Consider the following 23,035-nt stretch of genomic DNA (forward strand, 5'->3'; position numbering starts at 1 on the left):
CACCCCGGCTCCCAAAAAAATATAAAAAAATGTCCATAAATTTTAGAATAATATTTTATGGGATCCTGTAAAAAATCAGCTCCAAAGAATATCGGTAAGTATTATTTGTTGATTTGTAGGGACGAAACTGTTTAACTGCACCGTTTCGCCCCTACAAGTCAAAAAATAATATTTACCGATATTTGTTGGAGCTGATTTTTTACAATGCTCCATAATATATTATTTTAAAATTTATAAATATTTTTCTGTATTTTTTTGGGACATAGGGTGAACCCTACAAAACATGTAGTGGATGATGTAGTGGTTAAATGTAGTGTACCTAGACTTGTTATTTTTTTTTAAGGATGCACTCCCTTTTTTTTTACTCCCTCCGTCTCAATTTGTTTACCAATTTTGGAGAACTCAAGTTTTTTAGAGAACATAATGATTACACCTACAAACATTTAACTTTTCAATATTACCCTTCTAACTTTTTTAAAAAATAACTTTATTTGAAAAAAGTAAGGGCAAAAAGGACATTTAGTTCATTAAAAAGTCAAATGGATAAATATTTTGGGACATAAAAAAATCAAAAAGTGGATAAATAAATCGGGACGGAAGAAGTATCTTCTTGCAATGTCAATTTAGAAGTGTGAAAGAATATACAAATGAAAAATTATTATTGTAAATTAACGTATGGAATTATAGAATAACAAAAAAAAGTGCGAAAATCACTACCTTTTCTTTTTCTGATGAGAGATAATAGAAAGGGGAACCTTTACCGGATAGGTGGATAGGAATGCAATTTTGTTCACCCTATTTAAAAGAGGGTGAATATTATATTCTCTTTCATTAATTGAAATTGTGTAGGTTCCATCCGTGCAATATATTTTTTGGTAAACATAACATCACTTGCGGGTGTATCCACACACTTTGTGGTGGAATTCACACAATTTCAATCAATAGGAAGGAATGTAATGTTCATCTTTTTAAGTGGAGGATGAGGGTACGGCAGTGTGCTAATGCACTACATTGTCCCGCGATTAGCAGAACAATTGAAGTCAGTTTAGCTGTACAGAATGGTCTTTTTCCTCAGAAAGACTAGGTACACCGCATGAAATGCGGTGACCGGTCCACCGCACGGCTATTGGGACTCATTTCGGACGTTACAAAAATACATCAAAATATTCATAAATTTTAAAATAATATTTTATGGGGCCCTGTAAAAAATCAACTTCAACGGATATCGGTAGATATGCTTTTTGAATTTACAAGGGCAAAAACTGTGAAACTGAGCAGTTTCGCACCTACAAATTTAAAAAGCATACCTACCGATATCCGTTGAAGCTGATTTTTTACAAAGCCCCATAAAATATTATTTTTAAAATTTATGAATATTTTTTTGTATTTTTGAGAGGTCTAAAATGGGCTCCAATAGCTGTGCGGTGGACGGTCACCGCACCACACATGCGGTGGTTGTAGTCTGCCTCTTTTTTCCTCTCTGCTTAACTATGCAATCTGCAGAAAGGGTTGAAGCAATAAAGTTTTGAAGGGCCAAAGGACTAAGAAAAGAAACAATTTGATTTCTCTTATGTTTGAGTTTGCTAGGATAAAACTTGAATTCAGTAGCTGTACTTCAAAACCCGGGTCTGTTTTGGTTTCACATTCCAGTTTTTCGGGTTATTTCCTTAAAGCTAAAGGAAACTCTAGTTAAGCTGAAATAAACTACGATTACGCTATAAGCTAGCTCTTTCTAAACAACCAACTACTAATTTTTTCAAAATTAGTACTCCGTCTGTTCCAAATTGTTTGTCTGGTCCGCAAAACGATAACTTAAAAATAATGCAAATTTTTCTTGAAAAAATTCAAACTTTTTTCACAAATTAAAAATACTCATTGATATATAGTAAGTTGTTGAAAATCTTTTGATTTTTTCTTGCAAAAATTGTGTTATTTTTAACTCACCGTTTTGCAGACCGGACAAACATTTTGGGACGGAAAAGACTTGGGTGGTTTGAGACGGCCACAGTATATAACCAGACGATCTCAGGTCACAACCCAGAAATTTGTTGCAGCAAAAGTAGGATCTGGCAAACACAGTAATGCAACTGGTGGGGTTGAGTTTATATCTGCTGTAAAGCTATTTTAGTACAGTGACCATTTAATCAGCCATTCTCACATCATGCTTATGCAATGAAAGCTAATGCTACACTAATCAAAATGAATACAATACCCAAATCATTTTATGCAGTTCACAATTTCAATCTGAACTCTTGGATCTTGGGTTCTTATACATTCTTACCCGGGATTTTTTCCGACTAACAAAGATTCGAAAGTAGAAAAGAAAATCTCCCTTACGACGGTAAACAGCACATAAACTCACAAAATTTCTGTCACTTGCTCTTTTGTCAACTGACGAACGGTTGTAGAAAAAAAAACATCTTTTGTCAACTGACGAACGGTTGTAGAAAAAAAAACATGGAGTCATCTTTAGAGTTCATCCTTCGACCATGGAAATAGACTGACAGAGATTTCTTACAGCACCGGGCACTGCTTGCCCACATCTTTCAAGGATTTCAATCAGTTGTTCGATGAGTGTTGCATTCTCGGTTGTTAAAAAGCTATGCAACGCACCACTGACTGTGTGGCGGGCCATCCTCGTCAGGATCTGGACATAATCAACAATCGAGTGCACGAAATCTGAAATTATTACTAGTTCAAATCCCCCAAAATCACTTGTATTGATATGTTCCACCTTGGATATAAGTACTGCGGGCCTTCTTTTTCTGCCAAAGTTGAAGACAAGAATGATTGACCAATTCGGGTCTTGTTGTGGGGAAAAAATACAGTAGACTTACAAAAAATACAGCAGAACAAGCATCAGACGCGGAAAACCAAGCATATTGAACTAAAATAAAATTTGAACTACAGCCATGATCTATGAGGTAATCCCTATTCTCATCTCACAACCCCTAAAGAAAATTAGCATGGAAGTCCCTAGAAAAAAGAAACCATGGTAAAACAGCAAAGTTAATAACTGGACCAAATGGAAAAACATGGGAGATACCACCACGGCTCTCTGGCAAGGACTGACCATTACTTATAACGATGGTTCCATTGCAACATTTCAAGTAGTTGCATAAAGCTAGAGATTTCAAGATTAAAATACCTGTCAGAAATGAATATTAGATTGAAACAATGACCATAGACAACTTAAATTGTCAACAACTTATAAAAAATTATATAAATTTTCAACAAGTCCAATAATTCAGTAAAATACAAAAGCCCTATTTATTTCACTATACTAATATTCATAATCCTATTGGACAAATAGTGAGCGGATTAACAATATGATATCTGACGGGCATTTAATCCCAAACGCAGGATATGTGGTCCCCTTGGATCTATAGTCTAATGAATACAATGCTTCTTTTTAAAAAAAGTGCAGGCTAATCCGATGCTTTAATCCGCACAAACAAAATAGGCCGAATGGTATAGCAAATGCTATTTGGTAGGTTGGATGGGATGGAAGAAACTCAATGCTTATATTAATGTAGAAGAGTGACTGCAACCTGTACCAAATATCTAGGCTTTCAGGTGCCAAGACTCGAGTAATTAAACAAGAGCTCTGGTTTTAATTGAGTAATGGCTTATCAATAGAATCAGCTTCCTATTCAAAATGTATGATAGTGTAAGGCCAATAAGTCGCAATCTTACCTGTTCTTAATTTCTGAACCAGGAGCTGAATTTACTGCGACAGAGTAACCCTTAGACTCGATGGCAGTAACTAAAGGATTAAAATTGCTGTCATTACCAACTACAAATAGCACCTTAGAAAGCTGCAGATTAGGTTGATCACCACAAGCTTGATCCAAAACTTGAATACCCTGCACAAGTTAATTGTCAATTTACGGAAATAAAAATCACTCTGAAGACTCAAAGGAAAGGGAGAAAAATAACTTGCAACATATTAGAAAGCCAGAGTCACAACCAGTATACAGATCATCGGTCTATTACATTATTTGACATTGGAGAATGGAGACAAGGCCTTGGCATGAAGAATAACTGAAACAACCATATTCACTACAGATCTTTAGAGTACTGCTAAGGTAGGTCAAGAAGCTAACAGTTGAAGTTCAAAGTTAGAACTGACGGCTTAGATACCTTCAATATCTTTTCTTCTTCTGACGCACAAACGTGTATGGATTGGAGAATGCATGCACCTTGACTGCTAATAGAATTATTCAATGACAATCTGCGAATTGATCCACAAAGAAGGTTTTGCACAAGAGGTATAGATGCGCTACTTGAGCAATCACTGAAAACCACCGTGTGGGGATTGGTAGATATATGTTGCCTTATATATTTAATAACATCGCCGTGGCCACCTTTAATAAGTGTCTCCAGCCCATCAACAACCTACGAAGTGCCAAAAACAAAATAGATCAGAAAGAGACGATAAAGCTTACATAACAACAAACAACTTACCAAACCAAAGCAAGTGAAGGCCCTTTTCATATATGACTGAAAATAATATTACCAACCAAAAGCACTTTATTGGGTAATTCTTATTCGATGAACCATCCTTCACACCAAGCAAAGTAGGTTCACACCAGAAAATGTTTCCAATTTCCAGCAAACTTGATAATCTAGCAATGTAAGGTCATAACCAAAAAGCAATGGGCAAGAAATATCAGAAAAACAACGCCCAGAAGGCAGTCAAGGAACTTCTTTCAACAGCATCTCAACTAGAAAGATCCTGTTGAATTGTTAGATAAGTGCAAGCATGTGTTGACTCCTATATTAGAAGTCTGCTGCTTGGGTATAGAAATTGGAGGAATGAACCGAAAGGCATCATTGCAAATTGCAAGCATAAGTGAATGATTTTTGACGTCGTTGTTTACAGTATCAAAGTAAACCAGTATACATGGTAGAGTGAATTATGGGAAATGAAGCAAAAAGTTGCTTAAACGTGGGTTGACTACGAGCTTGTCAGGGTTTTTGGACTCAACCACAGGGCACGCAAGAGGAGATTGTAATGACCTCTGTTTGAGTTGTACTTCAAAGTCTGACATTAAGATTTGGGCAAGCCGGATCAAAAAAAAAAAGATTTTGGGCAAGAAGTGAAAGCAATGAACACAAAGGACAACCTTACTATGACTTCCTTTGCTAGCCCTTTTGAGGTGGATTCACGTGATTGCTACTAAACATTAACCTAACACTTGGTTTCATTAACTTTAAATTTCTTCATTTTGGCATCTAGAGAACACATCTTTATTTCTTTCTTGTAGTATTGGGAACCAATGTGCTAAAGAAGGGGGAAGGAGGTGGGTGTCAAATTCTTACCAGTAACGATACCCCAGAGATATCAATGGCCTTCAAAGAAACAAGCTCCAGCAGTCTCTCAGGTGTAGATACAAGGAACTCTGGCTCAATACTCTTTAGGCTGTGGGTGAAAATACAGCCTCCAATGAGAGAAGAGAGCGGAGAGATGAAAAGAGAACTCATTCCAAAATTTCAAGAATCAGATAGAATGCATCATGCATCTTCCATGCACAGCCTGAACATTGATATGCAAATGTGGTAGGGAAGCAAGAACAAGTCAGAACAAACATGTGCATTTTAATTCAACAACCATGACTTCCAGACGTGCAGTCAAACGAGTAAAACGTGGGTGTGAACCCTTCTTGCAAGGCAAGATATCTGCTTTTGGTTGTCAAACTCTTGACCACTACCCCATCTCATGAACCCTTGATGGGTCTAATATTACTAGAATGAACCTATCCGAAGCAGACTTTAATACATAAACGCTCCGACACTGGAACAATTATGCCTGGAATGTTTTGAGGGGGTAGAAAAGCCCATGTTTAGATTAAAAAGTTTTTTGGTGAATAGTTTGTATAGTTGGGACAAGAGAGATTGTTATCCATCTTTTGACCAATTTTTAGACTGGTTTGAGCTTTTCCACTTTTTGGGGAGTGTATGGGGCCTTTTTTGTCTTGTGGCCTCTTTTTGTATTTGGATGGCAATTCCTTTATATATATAATTATTTACTTATCAAAAAAAAAATTATGCCTGGAATACCAACCAAGCTTATAATAGCCACAAAAGTGGATTAAATGAAGGGTCAATTGCAGCAAAACATTATGTTGTTCACAAACCACCAAGTGATGTGGGGGACAGGCAAGGTGCTTATATGGTGACCAAAGGGAGAAAGATTATATACTTACCCATGGATTTGATGATCTATGGAGGTACCAGTATGCAGACTCGCAGTATGTATTCCATGACCCTTCAAAGATTTGCACACGGTGCGTACCTACACAAAATTAGAAAGCATCCATCACCAAACAAAGCTAATCGGTAACAAGGCTCAGTACAGCCCTAGGTCAAAACAAATTGATCACAAGAGGAGGGATTCTAACTTTGGAAGCACCTTAAACTGTGCCCTTCTGCTTTTAATCTCATAAAAGGTCTAGTTTGCATTAGTCTTCCATTAACCACAGAGAGTTCAAATAAGAAAGAAAGAGCAAGAGGGGATGCCCTTTTTTTTTTTTTTTTTATAGTTGCAGACATAAGTTCCCAAACCAAACCAAACCGAGCCTTACGCCCCAATCACTTGAGGTCGGCTACATGAATCCGTTTCCTCCATTGGACTCTATCAAGTGCCACTTGTTCACACAGACTCATTATACTCATATCTTTGCGCACTACAGCATCTAATGTCAATTTAGATCTACCCCTCCCCGTAACATTGCTACCTAGAGCTATCATATCCGCTCTCTTAACTACTGCATCTTCTGGTCTACGGTAGACATGCTCAAACCACCTTAGCCTATTTTCCCTCAACTTCTCCTCTATGGGTGTTACACCTACCATCTCACGAACTGTTTCATTTCTAATCTCGTCTCGTCTAGTCTTACCACACATCCACCTCAACATTCTCATTTCTGTTACACTCATTTTGTTCACATGTTGTTTCTTAATAGGCCAACATTCTGTCCCATAAAGCATCGCTGATCTTGTGGCAGTTCAATAGAATTTTCCCTTCAATTTTGTAGCTACCCTCTTGTCACATAGTACACCAGTAGCACTTCTCCACTTGAACCACCCCACTTGGATCCTATGGGTCACATCATCAGCAATCTCTCCATCTCTACTAATAATTGAGCCTAAATACCTAAAATGATCACTCTTTGGTATCTCCTGGTCTTGGATCATCACTCTTTCTTCATGCGCACTACTGGTACCACTAAACTTGCACACCATATACTCAGTTTTACTCCTACTTATCCGAAAACCCTTTGACTCTAATGCTTCTCTCCAAATTTCTAGTTTCGTATTAACACCTCTAGCGGTTTCATCTACGAGGATAATGTCATCTGCAAACATCATACACCATGGAATATCCTCTTGAAATTGTCTAGTCAATTCATCCATAACTAAGGCAAAGAGGTATGGGCTCAGGGCTGACCCTTGATGCAATCCTACGGTGATAGGGAATTCACTCGTTTCCCCTATTGGTGATCTAATGGTAGTGACGGCACCTTCATACATGTCTCTAATCACCTCGATATACCCTTTGGTCACTCCTTTTCTCTCCAGAACCCACCATATGATGTCCCTAGGCACCCTATCGTAATCATATTTGGATTCATGTCATAAAAATCTGATGGGTTTTTTTTACTTGCTGGCTGTCAGCTACCTAACACACAACCCTCCTCCTTTATCCGGGCTTGGGACCGGCTGAGAAATAAAGATAAGACTCTAAGCACGAACCAGACGGAGTTAGTTGCAGACATAAGTTCGATAGAGCAAAATTACATTGTCAACCTTCTAAAAACTGCATCGTTCCTTAATTAGCGCAACTTGTTCCATTATCTGATATGCAAATCATTCAACCCAAAAGACAGATTTATGTAGAGATACCTTAAAAAAATTGATTATGTCTCTTCCTCCTAACTGAAAGACATTAAGCAGAGGCAAAAACAAAATTGCCATAGCATTAAAAGATTGTGGAAAAATATGGCCATACGTCATAAGAAAAGATAAGAAAACTAGAACACCAGAAATTACAAATCTTAATAGCCTTCTCTTGGGATGATACAATGGATAAAAGCAAAGGAACCACGAGCAAAGACATTAACTCTACGCCATAATTGATTGTCCATAGCATGAAAAAACTGCAGCCAAAGATGACTATATAATAAGAAAAAAATTAAGAAAACCAGAACAAAATATACAAACCTTAATGGCCTTCTCTTGGGAAGGTACGAGGAATAAAAGAAACGGACCCGTTAGTGATAGACCTTCTTTCTCCTTTCTTGCAATGCTATCAGTAGCAGTTGAAGCTATCCAAGCAATTTGCTCTATTGTAGAACAAGCACCGCTTGTTTCCAATATATCTTTTCCAACTGAATAGCATTTCCAAAACTCAACTCCCCATTTGTCAATAAACAAAGGCTTGTCCTCTTCAGCACTGAAACCATTGTGTCGCATTGCATTTTGAACCGAATTCAAACACAGAGCTAGAAACTTTGATGGACAACCTGATTGTTCAAAATCTTGCTCTTTTACTTGTTTGACAACATTCTTCTTCCCCATGTTATTTATAGATTTGAGTGACATTGTCGGGTCATCCCACCAATTATTCCCTTTCACCGTTTCCTGCTGTTGATGATGATCTGTGCTTACATGATTTCTACCAAGAGTTCCTTTCTTTGATGCCACACTATTTCCATTAATAGCCACCTTACAATCAGCCTTGGAAGGCACAGGTTTCTTTGTTTCCTTTCCTTTGATGTCCCTTTTCTCATACTTGTCATTGAAGGGATTCTCGGGCGTAGGAAGGCTAAAACACATTCCCTGTTGAGAAAGAATAGAAACATTATGAGATATAAATGTGAACACCATGCAGTTTGAAACAGCACAACCATTTCAAGCAGATACTGCAAGAGGATGTTATTTATTTCTTTTATTGTATAACAATAGGTGTTACCAATTTCTGACCAGAGAATAACAGAAAACAAGATTTGAATTCTGTTCTTACTATCTCTACGGAGATTTATCAAAGTCTAGGTTAGACGTGGCTACAATGTTTCCAGGATATCATTAGAAACAAATATCAAGTGAATACATGAGTAATGTAATGGAATATTATCCTTACACGGTAATGAAAAACACAAAATGAAAAACTGAATGAAAAGAACATTTGAAATCAGGTGAGCTGTTTCTCCACAAGAAGTAATCGGTTGGAGTGACAGATACGGTACAAACCTGTCCTGTCCCGTGCACACCCCTAAACTCCATAAATACTCCAAAGCTTTTAATAGGTGTTCTAAAAAAGTGGAACATTTTTCAGTGATATATTTACCAATAAAGAAAATCTGAATCCCAAAGCACCACATACAAAATCCCAAGAGCTATTGCACCCATGCTACAAATCTCTGGCCTAAACCGATTCCGGTTCTCGAAAACACCATTCACAAAAAACTCCCATCAACTAACTAAGATTCTCATCCCTCTCATACCATTTTTCCAACAATTGACAGCTCAGCCGAACTTGGAAATCAGTACAATGCGTATCCAAACTACAAGTATTGAACCCTACTGCATCTACCACAGTATTCCACGACAATATTTAGTTCACAGGGTAACAGCTACTAAACCGCAGCACAAAACATCAAAAGCCAACGTCTTTGAAGATATTATCACAAATATTACAAAGCATATATTTACATATCCGAAGCAACAGTTTTCAAACAAAAGGGTGACCAACAGGATGGCCACTCTTGGTCTTACTTTTGATTTTTCTTTTCTTTTTGATGAATTGATAAAAAGAGGTACATTGAAGACTTACCCAGCTTTTAACTGGGGTTCTAAAAGTTGAACACTTCTTAATGATATCATTACCAATATGGAAAATCTGAATCCCAAAGCACCACACACAAAATCCCAAGAACTATTGCACCAGTACTATATATTTCTTGCCTAAACCGATCCCAAGAACTATTGCACCAGTCCTATATATTTCGGCTGCTCAAGAACTTGAAAACCAGTACACTGCGGATCCAAACAAGGCCTAATCTACCCAAACTAGAACCCAGTTCAAATAAACCTCAGAAACTCCAAAAAAGTCGAAATTAAAGAACTTGATAACCAGTACAATGCATATCCAAACAAGGCGTAACGTTCCCAACTGCTTCGTCTCTCGATAACAAGCCAAATAACCCAGTTCAAATAAACCACAGAAACTCCCAAAGAATCAAACTTTAAGAAACCAATCGATCCAAAATCGCAAGTACCTGACAATTTCGACGTTTGCCGGTCAGTCGGCGCTTTTTGGCGGCGATTATGGCGGCGATGCGATTAGACACCGTGGCGGAAACATCGGCTCTCTGCTTCTTTCTGTTTAGTTTGTTCTTCTTTCTCCTCAATGCGTCGTCGCCCTTTGCCATTGTTGTGAGAGGAGAGAGAGAGAGAGAGAGAGAGAGAGGCTACCTTGGAAGGTTTTTGCGTGGTTTTGGGTACAGTGGCCTCCTGTGTAGGGTTGATATTTTGACGGAAATGGATGGGCTTTTAGTCATTTGACCTAATGTTTATGCACCCAAAGTGGGGAAGTTAATTTTTCATTCATTCCAACATACCCCTAAAATTTCTTCTCTTCCTTTTCTTTAGCCGCCAACCCCCACCATCAAACCTACCCCCCCCCCCCTCTTCATCTTCAACCCCATAAACCACCACTCCTCCATCTCCAAACTCCCACCCCACCATCCATCTCCATAGTCAGCCTCATCCACTCCGACTCTCAAAAAACGCCGATTGAGTGGTAAACTCGGATTGTTGTCCCCCTGAATCCTAATCGAGAGAGAGAAATCGAAAACCTACACTCTACAAATGGGGAACCCTAAACCTGCAAATCACCAATTCCATTATGGTTTGATTGCATGAAACTTCCAAACTTATCATTTGTTGAATAGTCGAACAATCGAATTTACAGTGTCGAACACTGAACGTATCCCCAAGAGCAATAAACAATGGTAGTAATAAAGAGTCTCCTTTTATTTTCACACGGTTTCATTGTTACATTTTGCTCATAGAGCCCTGCCATTTTCCGTTAATAGTTGTATCTTGTATTATGCCACTCGTCTTATTAGGCATCCTCAAGAAGTCATTTTCTGTTAATATAAGCGCAACACGTTTTGAATACAATTAAAATGAATTACGAAATTATTGATCACTCCTGTCAACGAAGTTGATTTATACGGGAAAATTTTTTCTATTTTTTCTTAAATTAGGTTCGAACAGGGTTCTTCTAGTGCATATTCATGTCCGAAGACACAGATCGAACAATCAACACATGTAAAGTATCAACTTGTTTATGTAATACCGAGGGGTCGCTCAGTTTCATATATCACCGACACTTCTAGAGATCGTTGTATCTATGTTAGACACTTCGGAGACATGTGATGTGACGGGAACACTTCGCAGGACCCTAAATCATATGAAAACAATATAATATCAACATATTGATGTTACCACAGCCAATTTTTTTGTTACCACATTAGGGGCGAGAAATACAGATAAGAAAAATTACCAACTATCAAAAACTTATTAATAGCTAGCACTCAAAAAAACCAAAAAGAGGAGAGAAAATAGAGAACATAATTTGCTTAACATAATCTTTATTATAAAATAGAGCAGGTTTTTGTCTACACAAACAAGCACACCTTTACAACCGTTGATCGACTTCAAGCTAAGATCATAGCCGTTCAATTAAGTAAAGGTTTCCTTAAGTTATACTTTGACCTACTGTTGTGATAATATATCACTTTCCTTTCCAATTTATTACTACTTGTTTTTTTCCGGAATAGTCGTACGCCAATGTGGAGATGTTAATGAATGGTATGAAAGTTTGTGGGAAAGTTTTTACGGATCTCATGGGGTATTAGGCCTCATTCGGCTTAATAAGTCATTTGGCTTCTAAAAATTAGAAAATTACGATCAAAATCAATTTTTTTAATAAAGACGAAAATAAACCAATAAGTCAATTTTTTCGTATTTATTAAAAAGAATTGAATTTCAATCGTAATTAAAGGATTTAGTTGAGCATCTTTGTGCATATAGTTATAATTAAAGGATGTAATCTAGCCGAGCAGCCCTGTTTTTGTATTGGTTTGATATGTTTGGTGTATTATCTTACAGTTTATAGTTTTAGGGTAAATATTTACAACAAAGATCGTTATCTGTATAATAACCAAGCTCAATTTTTAAATTTTATGTACATTCATAAATCTAACGGTGTAGAATAGTTCTTTGAATCCGACGGTTGATTTTTTGGATTGGGTTGGCCATTTTTTAGAAAAATTCAAGACTCTATCTCCAAAGGCTGATTTCTTGGGCTAACCATTTTTGGGAAGAATCCAAATTTCTCTCTCCGATTCTTTAAAAAATCAATAACAAAATAGGAATTCCATAGATAATATGAGTTCTCGAAGAAACCCCTGTAGGTAATTGTTGATTATTGTTGATTGTGAACTTGATATCATCATATGAACTAGATTTAATTGCGATCATGGTTTCTACGGTAGCGAGAAATTATTACAAATACTGCAACCATCAGTGTTTTGGTTTGGTTGGCATGTCGTAGATTATGGATCTCATAAAACAACTTTTGGGATGATTCAGATTTGTTTATGAGGCTGGTCTATAGTAAGAAGGACAATTAATTTAGGTTAGAACGGGCAATAGAAAATCTTATGCTTGGTTGTGGTGCTTCATTTAGGAATCACAAATGTCTTTTAATTGGTGCGCAATTGGTTTGAACGATTCAGTTGTTGCAAACTCAATATCAAGTTGCACCGGGCCTTTAGGTACAGCTGGTTAGTTTGCTCACACTTTTTACTTGCAACACTTGAAACCGTATCAAATACCGAGTTCTTCGAGCCGTGGAGAGAGAGAGAGAGAGATTGATTTGATGTAAAACGTTCGTCTCTTACTTCTTTATTGTAAAAAAAAAATACATAAAACGGGCCTAAAATCAAGAGCCAAAGAGGCAGCTCATTCAAACTTGGTGCATGGTTAAAGCTTGGCCATAGTACCAGAATCAGACGATTTTTTCGATGTTCACGAATCGTCTGCCTGTGTGGAGCGCCCTTCGATACTAATCATATTGGTTATTCACCTGCATAACTAATACAGTACAATTATCTGTTTTCTGAATTCGCAGGACCGGGATGGGGTCGGTTTTTTGTGAACCCGCTTCAGTTGGGTCTTTGTTACGGACCTAACTTACGGTGCAGTCATTGCCTATATCCTTCTGGGAAGGTAGAGCCTCCAGGTCAGTCACAAGGCCTCAAATTTTCCTACATCTTACTGCATTGCACCTATTCTCTTCGATTTCTGTTGCCGTTTTGCGAATTACCACCCGATTTTTCCCTTTCTTGCGCGATGTTATTTCTCCTCGCTTGTTTTAGTAGAGATATTTAACGTAGTATCTGACCCAGAGGCAAATATTGCATGAAGTGTCTACTACAGTTCGATTGGCAAATGTCCATTCTGTTTAGCCTAAGTTCTGCTTAGGAATTTTTTGGGATTTTTTCATTTTGCCCTTATTCAAATTCTTTTCGCGTTTATTTGTTTTGCGGCAAACTTTTCACCCCTATTGATTCATCTCGGCAAGAGGAATCGAAAAAATTCGATTTTTTGGTTCGCTTATATATATATGGCGGTTTCCTTCTCTTGCAGGTCATTTACCTGGTGTATAAGGCAGATGGGAGAATGGAGCTCTACCAGTTTGTGATCATTTTCGGAGGCCTAATGCTGGTTTTGGCACAAATGCCATCTTAATTTCCACTCCCTCACACACTTTAACCTCTCTTCCTTAATCTTAAGCCTTGCCTACTGTGTCTGTACCACTGCTGGTGCTATACATATTGGTAACAATAGACGGCAACTCGTCCCTTAACGAGCTTTTTCGTGCACTCGACCCTTGTTTCTATCTACTGTAACACAAGCTTGAAGATTTTTCTATTTCCAATCGTTCCACGACCTTATCTTTTCACCTTCAAAGCTTGCAGGAGATTCCAGAAACGTGACGCCAAAAGACTATACTGTAACTGGAAACAGTGTTGATCGTTTTTTTCGGAATTTTTACTGCTGTTTCAATCATTTCCACCTCATACGGCAATGGAATTGTCCCGAAATACAGGTTTTCTACTACTACTAGATTATTAGACCTGTCGAGGGGAAAGACCATAACATTGGAGTTAAACTTTTGCAGGCAACTATAGCGCCTCCGTTCACGGGGAAAATGTTCAAAGGACTTCTGCTGAGTTACGTGGTGGCGATATCAACGTTTTTCAGCGTCGCGACATCGGGGTACTGCGCATTTGGTAATCAGTCTCAGGGTAATATTCTTCAGAATTTCATAGTTAATGGGCAGCCATTGGTGCCCAAGTGGTTTCTTGCGATGACCAATGTCTTAATGCTGCTGCAACTCATCCCAGGTGCTCTGGTAAGACTTCATAGTCTTGGACTGAATTAGCATAATTTTTCGAGTTTTCCATGCTAACTTGGCCACCAAAATAGATCCATCACAAGACTTCACACACACAAATTTTAATCTTGGCAATGGGAATGCAGACGTACCTGCAGCCAACAAACGTGGTGCTGGAGCGCGCGTTTGCTGATCCAAAGAAGGACGAGTTCTCCTCCCGCAATGTCATCCCGCGGATTGTTTTCCAGTCCCTGTCGGTAGTGGTTGCCACGCTTTTGGCTGCAATGTTGCCTTTCTTCGGAGACATGCTGGCTCTGTTGGGAGCGTTCGCGTGCATCCCTTTGGACTTTATCCTGCCCATGGTCTTCTACAATGTCACCTTCAAGCCTTCCAAGAAGACCATAATCTTTTGGGGAAACATGTTTGTCGCGTTCATCTCCACGGTGTTGTCGTTGGTCGGAGCTGTGGCATCAGTTAGGCGAATCGTTCTTGATGCAAAGACTTATCGTTTGTTTGCGAATGTCTAACCGAAATCATAGCTGGAAAAGAATAAAAGCGTACGTACCATTAGAGCTCAAATGATCAGTATTTCGAGACTGATCATTCGAGCTCAGTCAAAGACAATCCCCATAAACAGTTGTTGTGTAATAATTGGGGTACGTATCTCTGATAATTGGTCACGGTCGCTTGTTTCCGTTGGGACTTCTTGTGTGCATGGAGCCATTGAGTGTATTGGTTTTCAATGTATGGTACCCAAAATGTGAATCACTACTATTTTGGGCAGGTTTTTCTGGCTTCGGTGCGTTGGTGCTTTGCCCTCGTGTACTGCATTCGTCTCGTAGGTCCATGAAAGAAGAATATACGTGCAAAATTTCAATTTGATCAGATACGAATGACTACGTGAACAAATCTTTTAAAGGAAATAGTTTTGACTCTAAAATCGATCATATCTTCTAGCCATTTCATAGAGTAGGATTCAAATTGTTCATGTATCAGACGATGCTCGATCAAGTTCATTTTTTGAAAACAAATTAGAAGAGAGGAGGACTGTGAAGGATCATTAAGGATCCTTTCTTCCTCTTTGACAACTAATAAGATAAACAATATATGTACTCATGCCTTCAAAACGACAAAGAAAAAATAACCTCAAATCATCAAATGAATAACTCCAAATGATCAAAGGAGGCAAGTAATATAAGCCCACGAAAACGTAAAAGTCTCCTATGTCCCCTGAGAGGCCGTTACATAAAATACCCCCAAAATACCCCCTCCACGAACACCATACTGGTAAATACTCCAAGCCCAAATCACATGGATGAAATCAATTCACATTGGGATCAATATTAATGATCACAAATACAGTACCACAAGAATCCTCTAATAACACCCAGACACGCATTGCAAAATGACAACCTAATATTTGGACTGAACTAACAATAAGAACTGATTTCTAAAAGCACAAATCTCTCTTGTACCTGTTCCCATGTGTTTTCAGCTGTTGGATCACGCAGAACTTTTAAAAACAATGGAATTTCAACACAGGATAGCTAAAACACATGGGAACGAACACGAGCGCAGAGAAAAAATGAGTAGAGGTGACCCGGTGCCACAAAACACCACATGATCAGGCGATTGTACAGTGATTAGCAACCATTGAAGTAGACAAATTATAAGGTATTTGAGCAGAGAATTAAACCAAAGCTGTAAAGCCATTGGCAAGGACAAAGCCTGTTGTTCAGCCACCAATCCCAAACTAAAGCAAGATTATACATTGCAAAAGTCAAAAGCACTGTAAAATGTGAGTCCGTAATAATTTAAAGAAGAGACTAGTCATCAGCCGGAGATGGCTCATCATCCGATGACTTCTTTTTGGCCCTCCTTTCCTTCCATCTTGCTAATACCCAGTTCAAAACAAAGAACCCTCCAATAGCATAGACCTGAAACCAGCCACAACAGATATACAGGGAATTCTATCTCTATATCCTCAAAGAAAACAATTTAATGGGAAAAAAAAATTCAAATCGACAAGAACACAAACATTAGGAACAAGCAGAGGAAGGAGGAAAGTGTGAAATTAAAGAAGCGGCAAGCACTTCTTATTTAGTTTTCTTTCCTGAACTGTGTTTATGTAAAACTATTAGACTAACAATTTCTTCCTCTAAAGTAGTTAAGATAAGACAAACAAGGGTGTAGACAAAGTTAAGATTCATCAGTTTCACCAACAAAACTTTGAGACTGTCTGCAAAGAGATACTTCACTAGACTCTGCACGATCACTTTGAAGGAAGACAGCTATAGCTCGAATATATTGCATGATTAGAGTTCTTCCGAAACCCATGTGCTCTATTGTACAGGGACCAATCTACCACTACAGCCGGATCACGTCAATGACTCAATAATAAGGCATCGGAAAGCATATTATTGATCATTTACTATAGTTGTCTACCATCAATGTCTACAGACACAAAACTAGTCCTTTATACAACAGATGATATAAATCCATTGGATTTCTCAAAAATTTGGCTCCCCAACCAGAAACGAATCTATGAGGTTGTAATTGTAGGCCTTAAATCATAATCCCAACGCTTACTAGAGTTTCTAATTCTCTTGTTAAAAGCATGCCTTAATTGTGAAAACTACAGAACAGACATGCCAGGTTAAATACTTGACATAATTGTGTTAAACCTTTTTTTCATAAGCAATGAAATTCCTTCAACTAATGGTCCCCCCCAAACTAGTACCTTGCTATCAATAACAGAATTAGATGAATCATAGCTGCTTCTCGTTGTCGAACTTGACATTTAATTGAGTCAAATGAGGTGAATTTAAAGTCCATCAAAATTCTTTCACTGCCTGTGCCAAGACTCTGGTATGAGCACAAGTGAGAGTGTGTCCTTACGCATAGAGGACACTTGTACCTTGAATCCTACGGTATGGTGATATATCCAAAAGTTATGGGTTAAGTGAACACGTCCCCAACTTGTAAAGGTTATTATAGCGTGCATGTGTACGCTGAACAGATATTGTTCTATAATCAACACACATTCCAGGGAAAAGCATGTCCTATCACTCATCTGCGAGACCAACATGAAATTAATGGTCAATTGGTCATTAAATTCAACCAATGGACAATGGTTATTATAGAGCATCTTGAGTTATCAGACAAGGATTTATTCATTCTGAACATGTTTTAGTGCAGGCATTTGTTGATAGAAGACTTCCATGTGGGCAGAAAAGAACTGAGCAATGATCTTGAAGAGGTGGTTCTCGGATAATAGGTTTTTTGTTTCAAATATTAGAAGTGTTGAGATAATTCATGATTATATGCCAGTGCCCCGTATCATTCTGCAGGTATATTAATTACTGTATAACAGTGGCAACCGTGGTAAAACTTACCAAATGTGAATATAATAGTGCTGCTTTAAAGACCGTAAAGGTTTTACACAGTCCCTTCAGAGCTTTGAAACAAGCACGACTTGTTTATAATGATAGTATATTGACAATCCTTTGTTTTTTGAGTGAGCCTGCCATCTCAATGAATAGACTTACACGTGCTAGAGTAGCTGTTGATACTTGATATATCCGTAAACAAGGAAATCAAGGAGAAAATCAATGTGAATCTTGGTTATTGGGAGCTTTTGGGATTACAATTGAAATTACTTGGACTCCGCAAAGATGTTCAAGTTGTGACACTTCTGGACATACTACAAAATTTGCCACAAAGGATCGAACTAGCCCCCAAAACAAGAGCGGAAAAGGAACGAGGAGCCTCAGGAGAGAAACCCTAAGGACATTTCAAATGGGCGGACAGTGCAACAAACAAAAAGGTGAAAGTAATTAGTCCTTCAAAGGTGGGTTCCAACAACGACAACATCAAATATGCAAGACTCGTCTGTGCTTTCATCTTCAAATAATTTAGGTTTCTTCAAATGTTGCATCAGGAAAGATGGGGGTGGAACTCAGATACAAGAGGAATAAAACCGGAAGAATCATTTCCATATAAACAAGGTGATAAGAACAGGATATCTTTTGCAGGAGTTAAAAATCAAAAGAAGCTTGAAAAGAAGATTTTGCAACTAAAAACTGTATAGACAGAAAGCTTAAACCAGGCTAGCAATCATCGTTTGTGAGTCGGACTTTCAGATTTTTTGTCGTGGTTTTCTTGACCTAGCCTCTTGGGTATGTGATTTTCTTTAAAGGCTGGATTTACCGTGTTCCCTCTTTTGGAGCTTTTGCTCCTTAGCCTTGCATGTTCTATGGGACTGTGCTGTCCTTGCTTTTTTGGTAGCAATAAACTTGCTTCCTTATGAAAAAGAAAAAGAGAATGCAATTACGCAAGACCTGTGTACTCCATAATCTTGATGTGTACTACACATTACACACTTTCATATGTCGCCACAAAAATTTGGAACTTACACCATTAATAGAGAGCAACAAACACCACAAACTTTCAAAACAAAATCACATCAGAAAAATTTGCAACAGATAACCACAAGTTACGTGACCAACCACAAAATCTCTAACTCCACTTTTATCTATGGCACACACCCACGTGACTAGTGACTACACTACAAATGTATATAACTAACACCACAAAAGTAACTAAATTAACTAATAGGAGTAGTACAAATAGAACACAGCAAGGGTACCATAGCTTTCTTGTCCCAAGTTAGGCCAAAATATTCTCAATAGATTTCCCAATTTTGTTCGGACTCCCATTGGAATCCAACTTCCACCGACCTTTCACAATTAACTGACGAATCCAAATCCCAAGGTCCTAAACATAAGTAATGCTGAGAAATCAGCTAAACCAACAAACACTGTTAGACACAACGCGTGCAATTGTGTGAATAACAATATTGAAAAGAAACATAAAACGCAAAAACGTAGATATTTTTACGTGATTCCACAACTGTGTAGTTGAGTACATCCACCACGTAAAGAAGAATAGAGTAGAATTGCATCGGCTGCATATAACAAGTATTTATATCCTAGGGTTGCGCCATCAATTAGCGCAATATCCAGTGTTTTAAAAAGCGCGTGAGGCGCCCGCTATAGCACAAGGCGCAGCGCAGAGCAAGGATTGCACTTTGAGAATGTGGGCTATAGCGCGGAACCCAAACGTGCACGAAAGGCGCTGAGGCGCGCGCTTTTTGTTTTGAAGTAAAAAACGATCTCACACCTTGCCGGAGGATGTGATGAACTGAATAATTTCTACCTTTAAATCGATCTCAACCCTATTCTTCAGATCGAGCAGCCTCTTCTTCAGACGATTCAGACCAGGACTCCAGGACGCTTCTTCTTCTCCCTTCTTCTTCTCCCTCTCTGATCATTGTCTGTCCAGACTCCAGGACTCCAGGTAACGTCTTCTTCTTATTCTTCTTCTTCCTCCTCCTCTTAGCATCTCACTTCTTCTTCTTCTTCCTCTTTCTATTTTCCACCGACGGACCGACCCACCTTTTTTTTTTTTTCCCAGTCACAGTGACACTCACCTGCTGTTTTTTTTTTTTTTTTCAGCTCTATTTAAAGTGACACTCACATGCCTCTAGATTTTACTGCCTTTAATCCATTTGTTATGCCTCTAAGGCTAAACATTATTATGTTAGCTTTTCATGGATGATATGTTATGTTTAGTGTTTGGTACTTTTGTTTAACCATTGACATGTTATGTTTTATGACATTTGAAAGTTTTACAAGTGTTTGTTTGTGTTGAAAACTTGTTCTAATAAAATTTGCCTCATTGTGAAGAAATTTTTTTTTTTTTGCGCTTCACGTCAATAACGCGCGCCGCGCCTTGCACTAAAGCCCCAGGGCCCCAGGGGACCGTTGCGCCTTTCGCCATTTAAAACACTGGCAATACCCCTCTCTAGTCTTCCGGCGCTACTAAGCAAAGAGTCAGTGAAGCCCAAATTAGAAACCCAATTTCGAGTATCTATACAAATTATACCAAAGGAACACCAATTTTCTTGAAGCTACTGATTTTGGTCAAGCCAACCGGATTTTCACCCTTAAACTACCCTCCACTTCTACAACTCACAGGGTTATAAGTTCATAACCTAAGTCACATAATGCGAGTGCGGGAGTAGTAGCGCAAGCACGAGCGTGAAAGCATTATGAAAGCATCTTTCAAAATATCTAAAGTACTAAAATTGGCGAGAGCGACGACTGAGAACGGGTCAGAAGGATTACATGACTAAAGTTATAACGGCAAACCCATTAACTAAACCGAAAACTGAAAACAAATCCATTAATGCACAAGATAAGGGCTGGAAAAGTTGACACCTAACCTGAAAAATCCAAATCAGATATTTCCTAGGGTTTTACTTTCAATTACCTGCCACAGAACAATAGGGTTGGTGTTGCGGTCACACTCCTCGCCCTCGAGCTTCAGCGAAGGCAAGTCGGTCGGCTTTGGGTTCGGGACCTTCACGACGACTGGCTTCTTGCCTTCTTCCCCACGCTCGCCGGCGATTGTCACCGTTTTCTTCTCTGAGATTATAGTATCTGGTTTGGCTGAGTCGCGCTTGGGTTGAAGGAAGTTGAGGAAGGGAAATCTTGAGAGGAGACAGAGGATGGGGTTCGGATGTCGCTCTTCGCCATCTCTGATCACGATTTCGGTTTTCTCGACCTTTACTTCGCTCTTTGCCATCTCTCTCTAACTTCTCTCTCTCTCTCTCTGGATCTCTCTGGACGGGTTCTGCGATTTGGCAGCGGCGGAGATTACATACAGATACGAAGGGGGGGGTTTGCGTGAATACACTGGCGGCTACCTTGTTTTAAGAAACGGATAAAATTTGGATTTGTTTCCATTTTAAAATTGAAACTTTAAAATTTGGATAAAAGTATGTGTTGTTGCTAATATCAAAATTACTACTACTAGTATTTTTGTTGCGTTATAATTGTAGCGCATTAAACTTTTGTATTACGCGTAAAGTACAATGCTTTTACATATTATAGTTTTGGCGAAAATAAAAATGATTTTAGCATTATCTTTTACCTTAAAGTACTCCACCGTTTCGTTTTGGGCTATCCATTACCGTCATTTACAACCCCTTTAGATAGAAGGATTTCAATTTTATGAAAAAAGAAAGGAAAAGGTTATGATTTCTTATGAAATTCCTCATTTGGATTGAATATTTTGGTGAGAAATAAAACAAAAAAATGTTTTTATTAGTCATTCCCATTTCTTATCTCTCCCTTTCTCACCATCCAAACAGCAAGGAAAAGATTATGATTTCTTATGAAATTCCTCATTTGGATTGAATATTTTGGTGAGAAATAAAACAAAAAAATGTTTTTATTAGCAATTCCCATTTCTTATCTCTCATTTTCTCACCATCCAAACGAGTTGTTAATGAGGGACTATTTTTTAAAAGTTAATGGATAAAAGTTTGTAAAACTATCATTTTGTAAAAGTTTGTAAAGTTAATGGACAAAGAGTTAATGAATAAAAGTGAAGGATAAATTTGAAAAGTGGAGACAAAAATTGCTATGAAAGATGTAATGATATGTTTCCTTAATAAATTGAAATTACCAACCTGGACTGCCTGAACACTTATAAAGAAGAGACGGATGGAATATATTTTTTCTTGTGCTAAAGATGCACCAAAAAGTCCCTTTTAAACCCAAAAAATTTGACTCAAACTTTAGTAAAAATTAAAAGAAATAAACCAAAAAAATCGACAAAAAGTTAGGTTAGAGGAGGCCTTATTAGTTATTATAACCGAACCTTTTTTTGTTTTGATGCCTATCATTATATCTGTTATTTTTTCCCCAAAAATCAGAATTTAGAGTAATATCAGTATTTTTACTTGCATATATACCATAATATAATATACAAATACAATTTATGGTAGGTAATGTATTGGTTAAGATAGGCTACGTTACAGGTTAACTTTTCATACAAGTCGCTTGTATTCATAGGTGGGTTATCTTACACGTTAGAGCCACGTTAACAAAACATTTCTTATTTTGCTTCTGAAGAAATTCCTCCCAAATTCCCAAATATTATTCTAAAATAAGTAGACCTCATGCTCATTTGTAGAAACTCGTTTAGTGGACGAATTAGCGTTCAACTTGATTACAAATGAGACGAGCTTGAGCTCGAATTATAAACACGTTTATTAAAAAAGTCAAAAGTTCAAATACTATAAAACTCGGCTTGTATCGTTTGCACCGTTAACTATACCTGTTGTACTGGTTGACGCGGTCTGTCGGTCTATGGGTAAATCAATTTTCTCTCTCCTCAATCTTTTCGATTATCAAAGGTTAATAATGAGTTGTCCTAGTAACTTGCCAAATCAAGCCAGGAAGCCCCAAATAAGATTGGTGAGTCTAAAGTGTGGGGCTCTTGGAGCCTTTTTTCCAACGGTTATGTCATCTATTTTGGGTTATGCTCGATCGTTACTTTCAATATCCTCAAATTAATTGAGATGCATGTAAGTTGGTCTGGATATCTAGTTATAAAAAAAATTCTATTTTGATGAAAATAACGGGATAAAGACATGCTAAATTTTAGACAAATAGTACGCGCAGCGCACGTGCCGAAGGAGGAGCGCGA

The 23,035-nt window shown here is 38.0% G+C and overlaps 2 protein-coding genes and 1 pseudogene across 3 annotated transcripts; 1 reads left to right on the top strand and 2 right to left on the bottom strand.

The window, feature by feature from the left end:
* Positions 1 to 2,186: 2,186 nt before the first annotated feature.
* On the bottom strand, positions 2,187 to 10,546 carry LOC131300659 (DEAD-box ATP-dependent RNA helicase 5). Of its 2 annotated transcripts, XR_009191023.1 has the most exons (8): positions 10,284 to 10,546; positions 8,227 to 8,844; positions 6,210 to 6,298; positions 5,326 to 5,425; positions 4,144 to 4,398; positions 3,697 to 3,866; positions 2,419 to 2,765; positions 2,187 to 2,379 (listed from the first exon to the last, which is right to left on the bottom strand). XR_009191023.1 is itself a non-coding variant. In XM_058326595.1 (7 exons), exons 1-7 carry the CDS (start codon positions 10,434 to 10,436, stop codon positions 2,477 to 2,479), a joined length of 1,674 nt encoding a protein of 557 aa, XP_058182578.1. In that variant the 5' UTR covers positions 10,437 to 10,546; the 3' UTR covers positions 2,187 to 2,476. The 2 variants fall into 2 exon arrangements, 1 of the variants encoding a protein (XP_058182578.1); XM_058326595.1 differs by having other exon boundaries at positions 2,187 to 2,765.
* Positions 10,547 to 12,772: 2,226 nt separating this feature from the next.
* On the top strand, positions 12,773 to 15,060 carry LOC131299818 (GABA transporter 1-like; annotated as a pseudogene).
* A 1,093-nt stretch (positions 15,061 to 16,153) lies between these two features.
* On the bottom strand, positions 16,154 to 21,293 carry LOC131300662 (uncharacterized). Its single transcript, XM_058326600.1, has 2 exons — positions 20,810 to 21,293; positions 16,154 to 16,413 (listed from the first exon to the last, which is right to left on the bottom strand). The coding sequence occupies exons 1-2, from the start codon at positions 21,122 to 21,124 to the stop codon at positions 16,303 to 16,305; spliced, it is 426 nt and encodes a 141-aa protein (XP_058182583.1). The 5' UTR covers positions 21,125 to 21,293; the 3' UTR covers positions 16,154 to 16,302.
* Positions 21,294 to 23,035: the final 1,742 nt, after the last annotated feature.

Source organism: Rhododendron vialii, chromosome 9a, assembly GCF_030253575.1.
Source record: "Rhododendron vialii isolate Sample 1 chromosome 9a, ASM3025357v1".
In the NCBI taxonomy this organism is placed as follows: Eukaryota; Viridiplantae; Streptophyta; class Magnoliopsida; order Ericales; family Ericaceae; genus Rhododendron; species Rhododendron vialii.

Bases quoted from the DNA above. Each gene is read 5' to 3' on its own strand.
- LOC131300659 (XM_058326595.1), bottom strand. From the start codon at position 10,436: ATGGCAAAGGGCGACGACGCATTGAGGAGAAAGAAGAACAAACTAAAC. The intron at 8,845-10,283 runs GTACTTGCGATT...CTTTCTCAACAG, and splicing joins GCAAACGTCGAAATTGTCAG to GGAATGTGTTTTAGCCTTCC. The intron at 3,867-4,143 runs GTATCTAAGCCG...TAACTTGTGCAG, and splicing joins AAGAAGAAAAGATATTGAAG to GGTATTCAAGTTTTGGATCA.
- LOC131300662 (XM_058326600.1), bottom strand. From the start codon at position 21,124: ATGGCAAAGAGCGAAGTAAAGGTCGAGAAAACCGAAATCGTGATCAGA. The intron at 16,414-20,809 runs GTAATTGAAAGT...GGCTGGTTTCAG, and splicing joins ACCCTATTGTTCTGTGGCAG to GTCTATGCTATTGGAGGGTT.